Source organism: Panthera uncia, chromosome F2 (genome assembly GCF_023721935.1).
Source record: "Panthera uncia isolate 11264 chromosome F2, Puncia_PCG_1.0, whole genome shotgun sequence".
Taxonomy (NCBI): Eukaryota; Metazoa; Chordata; class Mammalia; order Carnivora; family Felidae; genus Panthera; species Panthera uncia.
In genome coordinates this window covers 81,374,536-81,389,587 of record NC_064812.1, presented here as the reverse complement: position 1 = coordinate 81,389,587, position 15,052 = coordinate 81,374,536, and the positions used below count along the sequence as shown (strand labels likewise).

The 15,052-nt window shown below is 36.1% G+C and overlaps 1 protein-coding gene across 1 annotated transcript in view; it reads right to left on the bottom strand.

Annotated features, from left to right (window-relative positions):
• Positions 1–15,052, bottom strand: part of PRKDC (protein kinase, DNA-activated, catalytic subunit) — a 214,119-nt gene that overhangs the window by 45,501 nt on the left and 153,566 nt on the right. Inside the window, exons 64-68 of the mRNA XM_049633721.1 lie at positions 14,205–14,343; positions 13,142–13,330; positions 12,217–12,441; positions 10,883–10,991; positions 9,186–9,297 (exon numbers count right to left, since the gene is read on the bottom strand). Of these exons, the coding sequence (XP_049489678.1) occupies positions 9,186–9,297; positions 10,883–10,991; positions 12,217–12,441; positions 13,142–13,330; positions 14,205–14,343 (774 nt within the window). The remainder of the gene's footprint in view (positions 1–9,185; positions 9,298–10,882; positions 10,992–12,216; positions 12,442–13,141; positions 13,331–14,204; positions 14,344–15,052) is intronic.

Sequence of the window (15,052 nt, the reverse complement as noted above, 5' to 3'; positions counted from 1 at the left end):
GAATTCTATGACTGAATTGAAGAATTCAATAGAAATCTTCAAAAGCAGACTCAACTGGGCAGAAGAAATAATCAGTGAAATGATCCAGTGAGAGGACCAAAAATAAATGAATAAATAATAAATAAATAAAAATAAGTAAAAATAAAATAAAATAAAAAACAGAATGAGTGAAGAGAGTGTATGGGACAACATAAATGAAACAATAATACCCACTACGGGAATCCTAGGAGAAAAGGGACATAAAGTATATTTAAAATAAAAATGGCTGAAAACTTCTCAAAACTGGGCAGAGAAATGGATTTCCAGATTAATGAGGCCCAAAGAACCCTAAACAGGTTGAATCCAAACCAAGCCACACAAGACACATTATAATTCAATTGTCAAAAGTCAATGAAAGCAACAAGAGAAAAGTGACACATCACATACAAAGTAACCTCCATAAGACTAGAGGTGGAGTTCTCAAAATAAACTTTTCAGGCCAGAAGAGAATGAGATGATATATTCAAAATAGTGAAAGAAAAACATATCAGGGCACCTGGGTGGCTCAGTTGGTTAAGTGTCTGACTTTGGCTCATGTCATGATCTTGCGGTTTATGAGCTCAAGCCCCAGTTGGGCTCTGTGCTGTCAGCTCAGAGCCTGGAGTCTGCTTCGAATTCTATGTCTCCCCCTCTCTCTGCCCCTCCCTGCTCACACTCTGTCTCTCTCTCAAAAATGAATAAACATTTTTAAAAAATTTAAAAAGCAAAGAAACAAAAACTGTCACCAAAGATTACTATACCTGGCAAAACTGTCCTTCAGAAATAAAGACTTCCTGAACCATCAAAAGTTAAGGGAGTTCATCACCACTAGATCTTGCTTATAAGAAATGATAAAGGGAGTTTTCAAGCAGCAATAAACCACTGCTAATTAATATGAGAACATATGAAGTTAGTACAAAGCTCACTGTTAATGGTAAATATGTAGCCCAAGTCAGTTTCTCTAATATGGTAATGACAGTGCATAATTCACTATTAATGCTAGTTTAAAAGTTAAAAAACAAATGTATTAAGAATAACCTTGACTACAAGAATCTGCTATTAGATACACAACATAAAAAACAATAAATTGTAACATCAGCAATCTAATATGTGAGGGGCATGGGGAAGTAAAAGCATAAAGTTTAAAAATGCTATTGCAGTAAAGTTGTTATCAGCTTATACTAAGGTGTTATAAGCTATTTTATGTAAGCCTCATAGTAACCACAAAGGAAAGGCCTTAGTAAGTACATAAAAGATCATGATAAAGAAGTCAAAGTATACCAGTACAGTCATCAAATCAGAAAAGACAGCAAGAAGCAAGGAACAATAGATCTACAAAACTGCCAGACAACAAAATGGCAAAAATAAGTCCTTACCTATCAATAATTGCTTTAAATGTAAATGGATAAAATTCTCCAATCAAAAGACAGAACAGCCGAATGGATAAAATAAACAAAAATCCAATATGTGACTAAGAGACTTACATTAGCTTTAAAGACAACACTGAGAACGGCTAACATTAACAACTCAAGCAACAACAGATGTTGGCGAGGATGTGGAGAAAAAGGATCTCTTCTGCGCTGCTGGTGGCAATGCAGACTGGTGCAGCCACTCTGGAAAACAGTATGGAGGTTCCTCAAAAAATTAAAAATAGAACTACCCTACAACCCAGCAATTGCACTACTAGGTATTGATCCAAGGGATACAGGTATGCTGTTTCAAAGGGGCACATGCACCCCAATGTTTATAGCAGCTCTGTCAACATTAGCCAAAGTATGGAAAGAGCCCAAATGTCCATCGATAGATGAATGGATAAAGAAGATGTGGTCTCTATATACAATGGAGTGTTACTCGGTAATCAAAAAGAATAAAATCTTGCCATATGCAACTATGTGGATGGAATTAGAGGGTATTATGCTAAGCGAAATTACTCAGTGAGAGAAAGACAAATATCATATGACTTCACTCATATGAGGAATTTAAGATACAAAACAGATGAACATAAGGGAAGGAAAGCAAAAACAATATAAAAACAGGGAGGGGGACAAAACATAAGAGACTCTTAAATATAGAAAACAAACAGAGGGTTACTAGAGGGGTTATGGAAGGGAGGGATGGGCTAAATGGGAAAGGGGCATTAAGGAATCTACTCCTGAAATCATTGTTCCACTGTATGGTAACTAACTTGGATATAAGTTTAAAAAAAGGTTAATTAATTAATTAAAAAAAAATAAAGACAACACTGACTGAGAGTGAGGGCATGGAAAAAGATTTCAAGCAAATGGTAGCAATAAACAAACAAACAAATAATAAATAAATAAATAAATAAATAAATAATAAAAATACACCTTAAGCTAAAAATGGTAAAAAGGTCATTATATAATGATAAAGTGGTCAATCCTATAAGAAGATGTAATAATTATAAATATTTATGCACCTAACATTGAAGCATCTAAATATATAAAGCAAATACTAAATGGAAAAATCAGACAGCAAGACAATAATAATAGTTGGAGACTTTAATGTCTCACTTTCAAAAATGGGCAGATCATCCAGACAGAGAATCAATAAGTAACCAGTGGATGTGAACAAAACTGTAGACTACATACCTAAGGCACATGATCAAACAGATGCAGGAAAAAGCATTTGACAAAATTCAACACCCATGCATGCTAAAACAAAACAAAACTTTCAGAAAATACGAACAGCAAATAATTGGAAGGGTACTGAAAAACATAAAATACCTAGGAATGAATGTAACAAGACACCCAACACATCCATAAAAAAAAAAAAGTCATTGCAATTAAAGAAGTAAAACTTTCACTATTTGCAGAAGACATGACACATATATAGAAAACCATAAAGATGTCATCAAAAAAACCCTCTCAGCAGTATTAAAAAAATTCAGTAAAGCTGTAGGAAACAAAATTAATATACAGAAACCTGTTGTGTTTCTATACACTAATAATGAAGTAGTAGAAAGAGAAGTTACAGAAACAATCCTGTTTACAATTGCATCAAAAGGAGTAAAATACCTAGGAATAAACTTAACCAAAACAGTGAAAGATCTTTACTCGGAAAACTGTAAAACACTGATTAAAAAAAATGAATATGACACAAACTAATGGAAGATATTCCATGTTCATGGATTAGAAGAAACAAAATTGCTATAATCCCTATACTACCCAAAGCAATCTACAGATTTAATGCAATTCCTATCTAAATACCAACATGTTTCACAGAACTAGGAAAATAACACTAAAATATGTTGTAGAACCACAAAAGACCCCAAATATTCAAAACCTTGAGAAAGAACAAAGGTGGAGTTATCACAATCCCAGATTTCAAGCCATACTACAAAGCTGTAGTAATCAAAGCAATATCATACTGACACAAAAACAGACACACAGATCAATGGAACAGAACAGTAAGTCCAGAAATAAACTCACACTTATCATATGGTCAATTAGCCTATGACAAAGGAGGCAAGAATATACAATGGGTTAAAGACAGTCTCTTCAACAAATGGTGCTGAGAAAACTGGTCAGCTACATGCAAAAGAATGAAACTGGACCACTTTCTAATACCATACACAAAAATCAACTCAAAATGGATTAAAGACCTAAATGTGAGACCTGAAACCATAAAACTCCCAGAAGAAAACATAGGCAGTAATATCTCCTACAACAGCCACAGAAACATTTTTCTAGATATGTCTCCTCTGGCAAGGGAAACAAAAGAAAAAATAAACTGCTGGAACTACACCAAAATAAAAAGGTTTCGCACAGCAAAGGAAACAATCAATAAAACTAAGAGGCAACCTACTGAATGGGAGAATATGTTTGCAAATGATATATCCAATAAGGAGTTAATACTCAAAATATGTAAGAGCTTATACAATTCAACACCAAAACAGCAAATGATCTGATTTTTAAAATGGGAGTAGGACCTGAATAGACATTTTTCCAAAGAAGACACACAGATGGCCAACATAGGAAAAGATACTCAACATCACTCATCATCAGGGAAATGCAAATCAAAACCACGAGAGGGGTACCTGAGTGGCTCACTCAGTTAAGCATCTGACTTCGGCTCAGGTCATGATCTCACAGCTCATGAGTTTGAGCTCTGCGTCAGGCTCTGGGCTGACAGCTTGGAGCCTGGAGCCTGCTTTGGATTCCGTGTCTCCCTCTCTCTGTGCCTCCCCTGCTCACGCTTTCTCTCTCTCTCTCTCTCTCAAAAGTAAACATTAAAAAAAAAACAACACAATGAGATATTACCTTATACCTGTTAGAATGGCTAAAATAAAAAAGACAAGAAATAACAAGCATTGGTGATAATGTGGAGAAAAAGAAACCCTCATGTATTGTTGGTGGGAATGTAAATTGGTGTAGTCACTGTGGAAAACAGTATGGAGGTTCCTCAAAAAATTAAAAATACAGCTTCCATGTGATCCAGCAACTTCACTACTGGGTATCTATCTGAAGAAAATGAAAACACTAATTTGAAAAGATATATGCACCTCTATGTTTATTGTAGCATTATTTATAATAGCCAAGCTATGGAAGCAACCCAAGTGTCCACTGATAGATGAATGGATAAAGATGTGGTGTGCGTGTGTGTGTGTGTGTGCGCGCGCACATGCACACACATATACACACAATGGAATGAATATTATTCAGCCATAAAAAAGAATGAGATCTTGCCATTTGCAACAAAAGGGATGGACCTAGAGAGTATAATGCTAAGTGAAATAAACAGAGAAAGACAAATACCATATGATTTTACTCATATGTGGAATTTAAAGAACAAAACAAATGAACAAAGGAAAAACCAGACCAAAAACAGACTCTTTTTTTTTTTTTAATTTTTTTTTTTAATGTTTATTTATTTTTGAGACAGAGAGAGACAGAGCATGAGCAGGGGAGGGGCAGAGAGAAAGGGAGATACAGAATCTGAAACAGGCTCCAGGCTCCGAGCCGTCAGCACAGAGCCCGACGCGGGGCTCGAACTCACGAACTGTGAGATCATGACCTGAGCCGAAGTCGGACGCTTAACCGACTGAGCCACCCAGGCGCCCCAAAAACAGACTCTTAAATACAGAGAACAAACTGGTGGTTGCCAAAGGGGAGGCAGGTGGGGGCATGAGTGAAACAGATAAAGGGAATTTAAAAGTACACTTATCATGATGGGCACAAAAAAAAAAAAAAAAAAAAAAAAGAAAAAGAGAAAGAAAAGAAACCTAAATAAATAAACCTAGATAAATGGAAGAACTATATACATATTAGAGAACTCTATATTGTCCAGATGGCAACTCCCAAACTTGCTCTATAGTGAAAATAAAATCCCAGACTCTGAGTTTTTGTTTTTGGCAGCAATGGACAAGCAGAGGGGCACCTGAGTGGCTCAGTAGGTTAAGTGTCTGACTCTTCATTTCGGCTCAGGTCATGATCTCATGGTTCATGAGTTTGAGCCCTGCACTGAGCTCTGCGCTGACAGCATGGAGCTTGCTTTGGATCCTGTCTCTCTCCGTCTCTGTTCCTCTACTGTGCATGCGTGCTTTTGTTCTCTCTCAAAATAAATAAATAAAATTGACAAGCAGATTCTAAAAATGTACATATAAATACAAATAACCTAAAATAGACAAAGCAATTTTCATAAAGAAAAAATTGGAGTACACATCCTATCTGATTCAAGACTATTTTAAAGCAACAGTAATGAGGACAGTTTGATACATGAAAAAAAAAATGTATGTATATATAAATAAGGAATAGCACAGAGCATTCAAAACCAGACCCACACATATATGGGCACTGATTTTCAAAAAAGGTGCCAAGGCAATTCAATTATGAAAAGACTTTTGAACAAATGGGACTAAACAACCACACAGCCATACAAAAAAAGCCATCAGAATATGTACCCCCACATCATACCATCTACAAATATTATCTTCCTTTAGATCACAGACCTAATGTAAGAACTAAGACTATAACATTGCTAGAAAAAATGCAGAATAATTTTGCAAGATGTGCCTGTACTGTCAGTTTGAAGGGGCTCCGGCTGGGCAAATCTGAGACAATTTGAACATGAGACAAATAAGAACAGCAACAGATTACATTCCATTAAATAAAACTGGAATACATGATTCTGTATTGATAACTAAAATTCAAGTAAATGAATAAACAAATAGATGGAGAAGGGAAGGCTCTTCCTTACACTAAGATGTATTCTGATAGAATATGGAACAAGGGCTGGAGTTAGAAAATCATCACCTTGCAACTATCATTGTTAAGACTGGTTTGGGCTAAAAGTCATCCACAGATACAAAATACAGAGGGCTAAGTCTTAGGAGAAGCAGGATATATGCATGTTTCAAAGCTTCTCCCACCCTTTTTATTAGTGGCAAAGAAAAAAAAAACAGGCTTAAAACAAAAACAGGCATTATACACTGAACACCAGATAATATTTTTTCGGAGTTCTCATTTTTTATTATGTATGTATGTACGTATGTATGTATTTTAAGTTTGTACTTTAATTCCAGTTAGTTAACATACGGTGTTATGTTAGTGTCAGGTGCACAATATAGTGATTCAACACCTCCATACAACACCCCATGCTCATCAAGCCAGGTGCCCTCCTCAATCCCCATCACCTATTTCACCCATGCCCTGCTCCCCCCACCACCCCCTCTGGTAATTCAGTTTGTTCTCAATAGTTAAGAGTCTGTTTGAGAGGTTTGCCTCTTTTTTTTCCCCTTTGATCATTTGTTTTGTTTCTTAAATTTCATGTATGAGTGAAATCATTTGTATTTGTATTTCTCTGACTGACTTCTTTAGCTTAGCATAATAATACCCTCTAGCTCCATCCATATTGTTGCAAATTTCATTCTTATTATGGCTGAGTCTATTGTGTATATATATACCACATCTTCTTTATCCATTCATCAGTTGATGGATACTCGAGCTGTTTCCATAATTTGGCTATTATTGATAGTGCTGCTATAAACACTGAGGTGCATGTGCCCCATCGAATCACTATTTTTGTATCCTTTTGGTAAATACTAGTAGTGCAACTGCTGGGTTGTAGGACAGTTCTATTTTTATTATTTAATTAATTTATTAAATAATTTTTTTAATGTTTTATTTTTGAGAGAGAGAGACAGAGAGACACAGCATGAGCGGGATGGGACAGAGAGTGAGGGAGACACAGAATATGAAACAGGCTCCAGACTCTTGAGTTGTCAGTACAGAGCTCGCTGGGGGACTTGAACCCATGAACCATGAGATCATGACCTGAGCCGAAGTTGGACACTCAACCAACTGAGCCACCCAGGTGCCCCTATTTTTAACTTTTTTAGGAACCTTCATACTGCCTTCCAGAGTGGCTGCACCAGTTTGCAGTGTATTACCTACAGTGTAATAGAGTTCCCCTTTCTCCACATCCTCACTAGCCCCTGTTGTTTCTTGCGTTGTTGACTTTAGCATTCTGACAAGTGTGAGGTAGGATCTCACTGTAGTTTTGATTTGTATTTTCCTGATGATCACTAACATTGAGCATCTTTTCGTGTGAAAGACCAGACAATATTTTAACCAGGCAATCAAAATTACTATTACCAGTAAAAAGCACATGTACATCCTGCTTCTAGATGTAATACCCTGAAAATATTTCACTTAAGTAGTATGTTAACTATGGATGTACCACCTGAACCTAACCGTGAGAATATACAAACGCAACCTGAGGAACATTTCTCTAAAATGTCAATGTCATAAAAGATGGCTAGGAAAGTGTCCCAGATTAAGAGGCCAGAAAGACATATCGATTAAATGCAATATGAGATTATGGGCTGGATATCGTCTTAGAAGGGGAGAAAATGCTTTAAAGGACACTAATGGGACAACTGACAAAACTGAAATTGGGGCTGTATTAAAAAGGAAAACAGTGAAGTTATTATTGTACTGGTGTTATATAAAACAATACTCTCTTAGGAAATGCACACTGATAAAGAGACACATATATGTACCTTAACTTCAAATGGTTCAGAACATAATTATGTATGTGTCGGGAGAGAAAATAAAAAAGCTAATGTGGCTACATGTTAAAAATGTTTGAAAACATTGGACTGCGTAAAAAGTACGCCGTTCATGGGAGTTCTACTTTTCTTTCAACTTTTCTACAGATAAGAACTTACCTCAAAATAAAGAGTAAAAAAAAAAAAGTACAAAAAATAAAAAGCAAAAACCAAACCAAACCAAACCAAACACCTGTAGTAGCAGAGGAAATAGGATATAATGGCAAGAACACCACACGGGGCCACAGTCCTTGAGTCCTACTTCCTGTGCATACTTGCACAAAATAATTCACGACCTCTCTGATTCTGGTGCCTTATCTCTGAAATACATGGCTAGTATCTGCCTCAGGGATTACCTGGGTTTCCACAGGGCAAGGAAAAGCTGAGCGTATGAAAATGATCTCAAATCTGGTAAAGTGATACATACAGTTATGAAATAAGAGTCAGGAGGTAGGAGGCACGAGTGTCAAAAATCCAAATTATAATAGAATAGTAACAAATCACGAAGCAGTGTTTTCTTTGCTGCCATTTCAGTTGCTAACATTTGGCCCTGAGACAGAAGCAGGTGGACCACTGCCCCCGCTGCTCCCCTGCTTTCTCTCACTGCCAACAGTGTGTTCACAATCAACCTCCCAGCACACGATGAATTCAATGTCAGTGGGCAGCAATTCCCTGGCAGGGGATAAGCTGGGACAAAGGACACACTGCTGACATGGAGAGCTGTATGAGAACAATTTACACGAGAAATCAGCAAGATGAGCCTGATCTATACACACTAGGCTCACACCCCACATTTTCCTAAACACCCATTTTGGAGACAAACCATTCTGGCAATTTCGTAAAAATCCACATTCAGTTCAAAAAGATCACATCTTGGGGCGCCTGGGTGGCTCAGTGGGTTAAGCGTTCGACTTCGGCTCAGGTCATGATCTCATGGTTTGTGGGTTCGAGCCCCGCATCAGGCTCTGTGCTGACAGCTCAGAGCCTGGAGCCTGCGTCAGACACTCTGTCTCCCTTTCTCTCTGCCCTCCCCCACTCACACTCTGTCTCTCTCTCAAAAATAAATAAACATTAAAAAAAAAAAGAGATCACATCTTACCGATTTGTGATGATGTCATCCCAGATGTTCATTGGATCCATTGTAGCATCAGGGTATCTGTTTGTCCAGGTTTTTAGAAGTCTCCTAAGGGGAGCTTGAGATGATAAATTACCTAAAAATATTAGAAGATGGCTATATCCACAGCTCAATGATAAGAGCAACTTACAAAGTAGGGCTGCCATTAGTAAATAAAAACTTAATTCAAATTTCTTGACCAAATTAAACATTTTTGTTTTGTCTTTCACAACAGGAATACAAAGTCACCATAGTAAACCTAATATAGGTTGCCATTACAACTCAATTTCTTAAGACACAGAGTAAAAATGGGGAAATAAACATACACAACTTTTACATTTAGCACAGATCCACAGTCTTTCATCTACAATTCCAAAATCTATAAAGGATCGAAACCTGAAAACCTTTCATAGGGCTGCAGCCAATTTTCTTGTTGGCAAAATCTGATCTGAATCAGCATAGGGATACTTATATTATAGTCTTAGTTTACGCAATTTTTGTGAATTTTCATCACTTAAGCCGGAGACGCATCATTGTGTTGAATGACGAAATACTGCCTCCGACCTTGGTACCTGTACAAGGTTACATGGTAATAATACTAACCAAAGCAATCGGGACTCAAGAGATTCATGACAACCCTCAGGAAATTTAAATTTCACACTGATAATGCTTAAAGCTTTAGTTTCTTTCTGTTGGTGGGAAAGTAGTGGTTAAGAGCATAAGCTTAAATCAGACAGTCCTGGGTTCAAAATCTGAGTCTTTCACATATTAGCTTAGGTAAGTTATTTATAAAATGAAAAAGCAAGGAATCTACCTCTCATAAGGCTGTCATAAAAACTATGCATTATAGAAAAAAAAAAAGATTAACATACGTCCTAGAAAGTAGAAAACACTTAATGAATGATCTGTCAATAACATGCGCTTGAAAAAGAATTCTCCAAATTTAAAGCAGAGAATGATTAATTGTAGATATGTACGAATATCAATTTTTATCAGGACTCTGAGAGGGTCTTTCACAATTATTTTAAATTATTGAGGACACAAGTTGAACTTCCAGTTTATGACTAAGACATATTACCATTGTAAAGACGTACTCTTTCCCTTTGACTCTGGGTGGCCTCTCACAGGTGCCAGGATAAACTCCACTTGTTTGTAGCAGAAGACCTTCAGGGTCTGCACACTGCCACCAGGAGCTTCACCTCCCCTCAGGCCAGGGTGTGTGGAACCCAGTCACTGAACTTCTAGCCCCTCTGAGACACTGCAGGCTTTCGAGAAGAAAGGTCTTCTGTGAGCCCCTCTGTTTCTCCACCCTCAACTCAGGCCGTTTCTCCAGGAGCCTCCTGCACCGTTCAGTCCAGGGCAGATTCTGTTTTACGTATTTGACATGGGAAATCCCTCTGCCTCGGTATGGGTCATATCGTGTGGGGATTACCCCACTCTTCTGAAAGCTTCTTCAAGCTAGGCAATATGTTTTATTTGGCTTTGCATCCCCAGGGCCTAGAATAGTGCTTGTCCATCTTAAACATTTATTTCAATGACCTCAAAATATGTATTTGCAGCGTGAACTCAAAGTATTTTCTAACCCACACATTCAGTACATGTTTCACTTTCACTAAGCAAAATAATCATACCAAAACCTTTCCGTAAGTATAAAAGAAAAAAAGGTAGTCTAAAAAAATTACCTTGTTTGCTTATAAAACTGATGAACTCCTGAATTTCTATAATAGTTTGTACAGACTGCACTTTGGTGAGTCTACTTCTGTGTAAGAGTACGTCAATACTTGAGTAATTCTAGAAAAAAGATATTTAACATTGTTTATAAATCAATTTCCTACTTTAAATTTTAATACAGTTCCCTAAAACATGAAATACAGCAACTACCTTATATCAATTACAAAAACGTGTCTCAGAATAGTTAATAATTAGCTCATAGAAGCAATTAACAAACGGTTTAAAATTTTTTAAATAATTCAGGTTTTTAATCACATTTTGGCTCAATGAAGTCAATAAAATCAATACAACTGGGCTACTGTTGCCTCTATTGACCACCAGTTTTTAAAAATCACAACATCCTATAAAGTAAAACTGCCAACTACAGAAGCCAACTCCTTCTTCTCCAATAAACTTCCTCTATTAAGCAAATTCAAAAAAATTTTAAAAATAACGATACTGAATGAATATGCTTCTATGATCAATATCAGCCAATGATAAATGTTAATTAATAGGCTCTATAAAGACACTGACTTTAAAACCAAATATCAGAAGATTCTCATAAAAGCAAAAAGGAAAGAAGGTATAATGGTGGAAAATGATCAGGGAAGATTAGTTCATACCCTCCACAAAGCAACCAAACTTCCATTCAGCCACTCTAGATGAAAAGTCTACTCTCAAGTGTTCTTTAACAGCACAACCCTATGTGTTAAGTAACTTGAATTTAAACAAAATCTTGGAAGAAAAAAATAAAACCCAAGGAAAAGCAAAAAACAAAAAAACAAACAAAAAAAGAACTTCTTAAACAGAAAACCAAAAGGGACTAAAAATGCATTAAGCCATTTGCAACTACGTGGATGGAACTAGAGGGTATTATGCTAAGTGAAATTAGCCAGAGAAAGACAAAAATCATGTGACTTCACTCATATGAGGACTTTAAGAGACAAAACAGATGCACATAAAGGAAGGGAAACAAAAATAATAACAGGGAGGGGGACAAAACAGAAGAGACTCATAAATAATGGAGAACAAACTGAGGGTTACTGGAGGGGTTGTGGGAGGGGGATGGGCCAAATGGGTAAGGGGCTTAAGGAATCTACTCCTGAAATCATTGTTGCACTAGATGCTAACTGATGTAAATTTTAAAAAAATAAAAAATAAAATTTAAAAAAATGCATTAAGACAAAGGACAAAGTGAAAAGATTTTAGAAGAAACTTTTTGTGTGTTGATTTTTTTTGTTCATGAGTTTATGGACTTAAAAGTATGATAGAAATGGTACATTTCAGATGGGTGTATCTGTATTACCTGCATAAAAATCTGAATGCAATTTTCAATATAATATTTGGCTCTATCAACATCATCTTGTAAGATGTAAAGAAGACTCAATTCCTGACTATAATGCAGCTCAATAAGAGCCTTCTGAACCTCCTTGTTCACAGCCTCATCAATAAATGTCAGCAGGGACTGGTCAGCCTCCCCTTGAAGCAGTAACTTCAGCTTGCTGCGGATCATGTAAGGTAGATAGGTCTCCTAAGGAAGAGAAGACTACTTGTAACTTCAGAAAAACAATATGAGTTATTTTATTACTACAATATCCATTGGTATAATTTTGTAGGTCCAGATTTAGATCCAAAGTGACAATGTTTGATGTTTCAAACCTAAAACTACAATTCTTAGGACACATTCACTTAAAATTATTGATTTTTGTAACCACAAAATACACAGAAACATGTTGTATGGAAAATGGGAGCTACTTTTAGCTGAAAGATCTTTGGATGTTACACACAAGTGAGGAATCTACAAGCACAGCCAAGACAGTTGCATTGTGGGGACCAGGTGAGTCATTTCCCTCCAAGAGTTGGGGTGATCCCATGGGAGGGGAACCATGTCACCCCAGGGGTAAGGGCTACCCCATGTGTATCCTGTGTCTCAGGGCAGAGACACCAAGAAATATTCTTCCATGTAGTTATACTATGGATATTAATGTTTATTTTTAAATGCATCCCATTTACTTGGAAAGGAGTGGCCAAAAGTGGCTAAAAAAGAGATTAAAAAAATGGCTACAGAGATTTAACAATACTATGGAGTTGTTGGGGGGAGTCGGGTTACACAAATGTTCTATGCTTTATAACTACTACCTTGTTTTTGAAAAGTTTTAAACAATTTCATTAATTAGAAAACAGCTATCTATAATATTTATCTCAGTGACTTCAAATGTAATTCTACCCACCTGATAAAATGGTTCACTCCACATTTTATTTAGATCTGGAGGGTTTTCATTGTCAACGCTGACTATAGAACAGTATGCCAATGATTTCCACTCAGCAAGCTGGTTGTAACAGTCGAGGGATGCAAGTTCCCAAAAATCCTTCTCAGCTTCAGTAGGCTCACCATCTACCCATTCTTGTTTATTGAGAGCCTCATGAAGAAAAGTTCATACAGTTATTTTAAAAGTTGGAAGGAATATAAACGAAAACATTTGTATTATAGGTAGTAAACTATTCATGCTAAGGACAATAATTTTCAGATTTATGACAAGGGGAGAGAAAAGAGAAAACAGAGTAACACTAAATGGAAGAAAAAAAACCAAAAGAAATCTCACAGGAACAAATCAACATAACAACCAAGAGGAAACGATTTCTCTGAGAAACTTACCAATGAAGCCAATTAATAAACTGAAGGTTCTGAATGACCCAAAATTTGATCTGAATCAGTACTGTGGATTATTTACTACTTAAAGAGCTCTTAGATTGAAAATCAGAAAATAGGACATTTACAGAAAATTGCAAAGGACTTTTACAATCCGGACTGCTCATTCAAGAATCTGATAGGTCATGGACTCTGAATTTAAACTACTTGCTAGACATCTATACCTAGATAGCCACTGGCAACTCAAAATACAAACTGTACAAAGCTGAACTTAGTCATCTCCAAACCAATTTTTACCTATCTCTTTATAAAGTTTTTACTTACTGAAGGAAAACAATCTACCCTTAGAGAAATTATAGAATAACAGCAGATACTGAAATAACATCTTAACAGTTTTTACAGCATTTGGTATGAAATGCTTTCTCTTTTATTCAATGATGTTTTCTTAAAAAGAGTAAAAGATAAAGCAATAGTTATTTCACATTTTGTTGTTATGAAACTATTCTCTGCTACTAATTTTTGTGTAAAAACCAAGGAATAAAGTTGAAACATTACAAAACTCTAAATTCTAAAGGTAACAGTTTTTCCAATCAGAAAACAAAAGTGCTTAAGCAACTGGTATATTTGCTAGTGATCAATTTTACCTCATTATACTGTTTAGCAGCTTCAGAGTAATCGCTTCTTGCCTCTGCTAATACCGCATTCTGAGTGATTTGCTTTGTTCCTATCTCACTACTAAAAATACCACGGAGGACGTCATATTCTCCAATTGATCTATACAGTCTAAAAACAAGCCAAAAAGAAAGTCCAAATCAATGACTACGTCAATATTTTTTAAGTTTTTATTCTAATGAAATGATATTAAATCCAGATGTCACATTATCTTAGCCAAAAAGGATATATGTTTTTTTTGTTCTATAAATATAAAATCTTACACACTATGAAGTTACCATTAGGTTTTACTACTTTAGTCATACAGGAAGCAGAGATTATTCTAAAGAGCATTTAAAGTGAAATCTGAAAATATTGTAAGTTTACACTGGGTAAATTGTGTCATTAAATAAGACCATTCTGTGTTAATCCATTACAGTAATAATGCACATACCAGTGGGTGACCTATTTGAAATCCTGTCTAGACCTAAAATTTGGAACATAGCCAAGAGTCCAGAGTGAGTAAAAATTAATCCTGGTTCTAATAAAGCCATGTTTTAATCCACATTCTATGGGCCATCTTGATTCTACTGACAAGTAATTTTCTTACAGCCTTACTATATGCTTGAGCACCCATTCTTCTCTTCACATTAACAAAAATCTACTTTATCCCTTCAACCAAACTTCCTCTGTTAAGATATTCTCAAGTAAATTTTTAATAAGTTTGTTCCCTTCCCCTACAATTTTTTTCCCCCTCTTTTAAGTTTCAACACAAATGTTATCTCTTCCTGATGCTGCAGTCACCTGGCCAGCCAGTGAGGACTGCTTCCTCCTTGGCTTT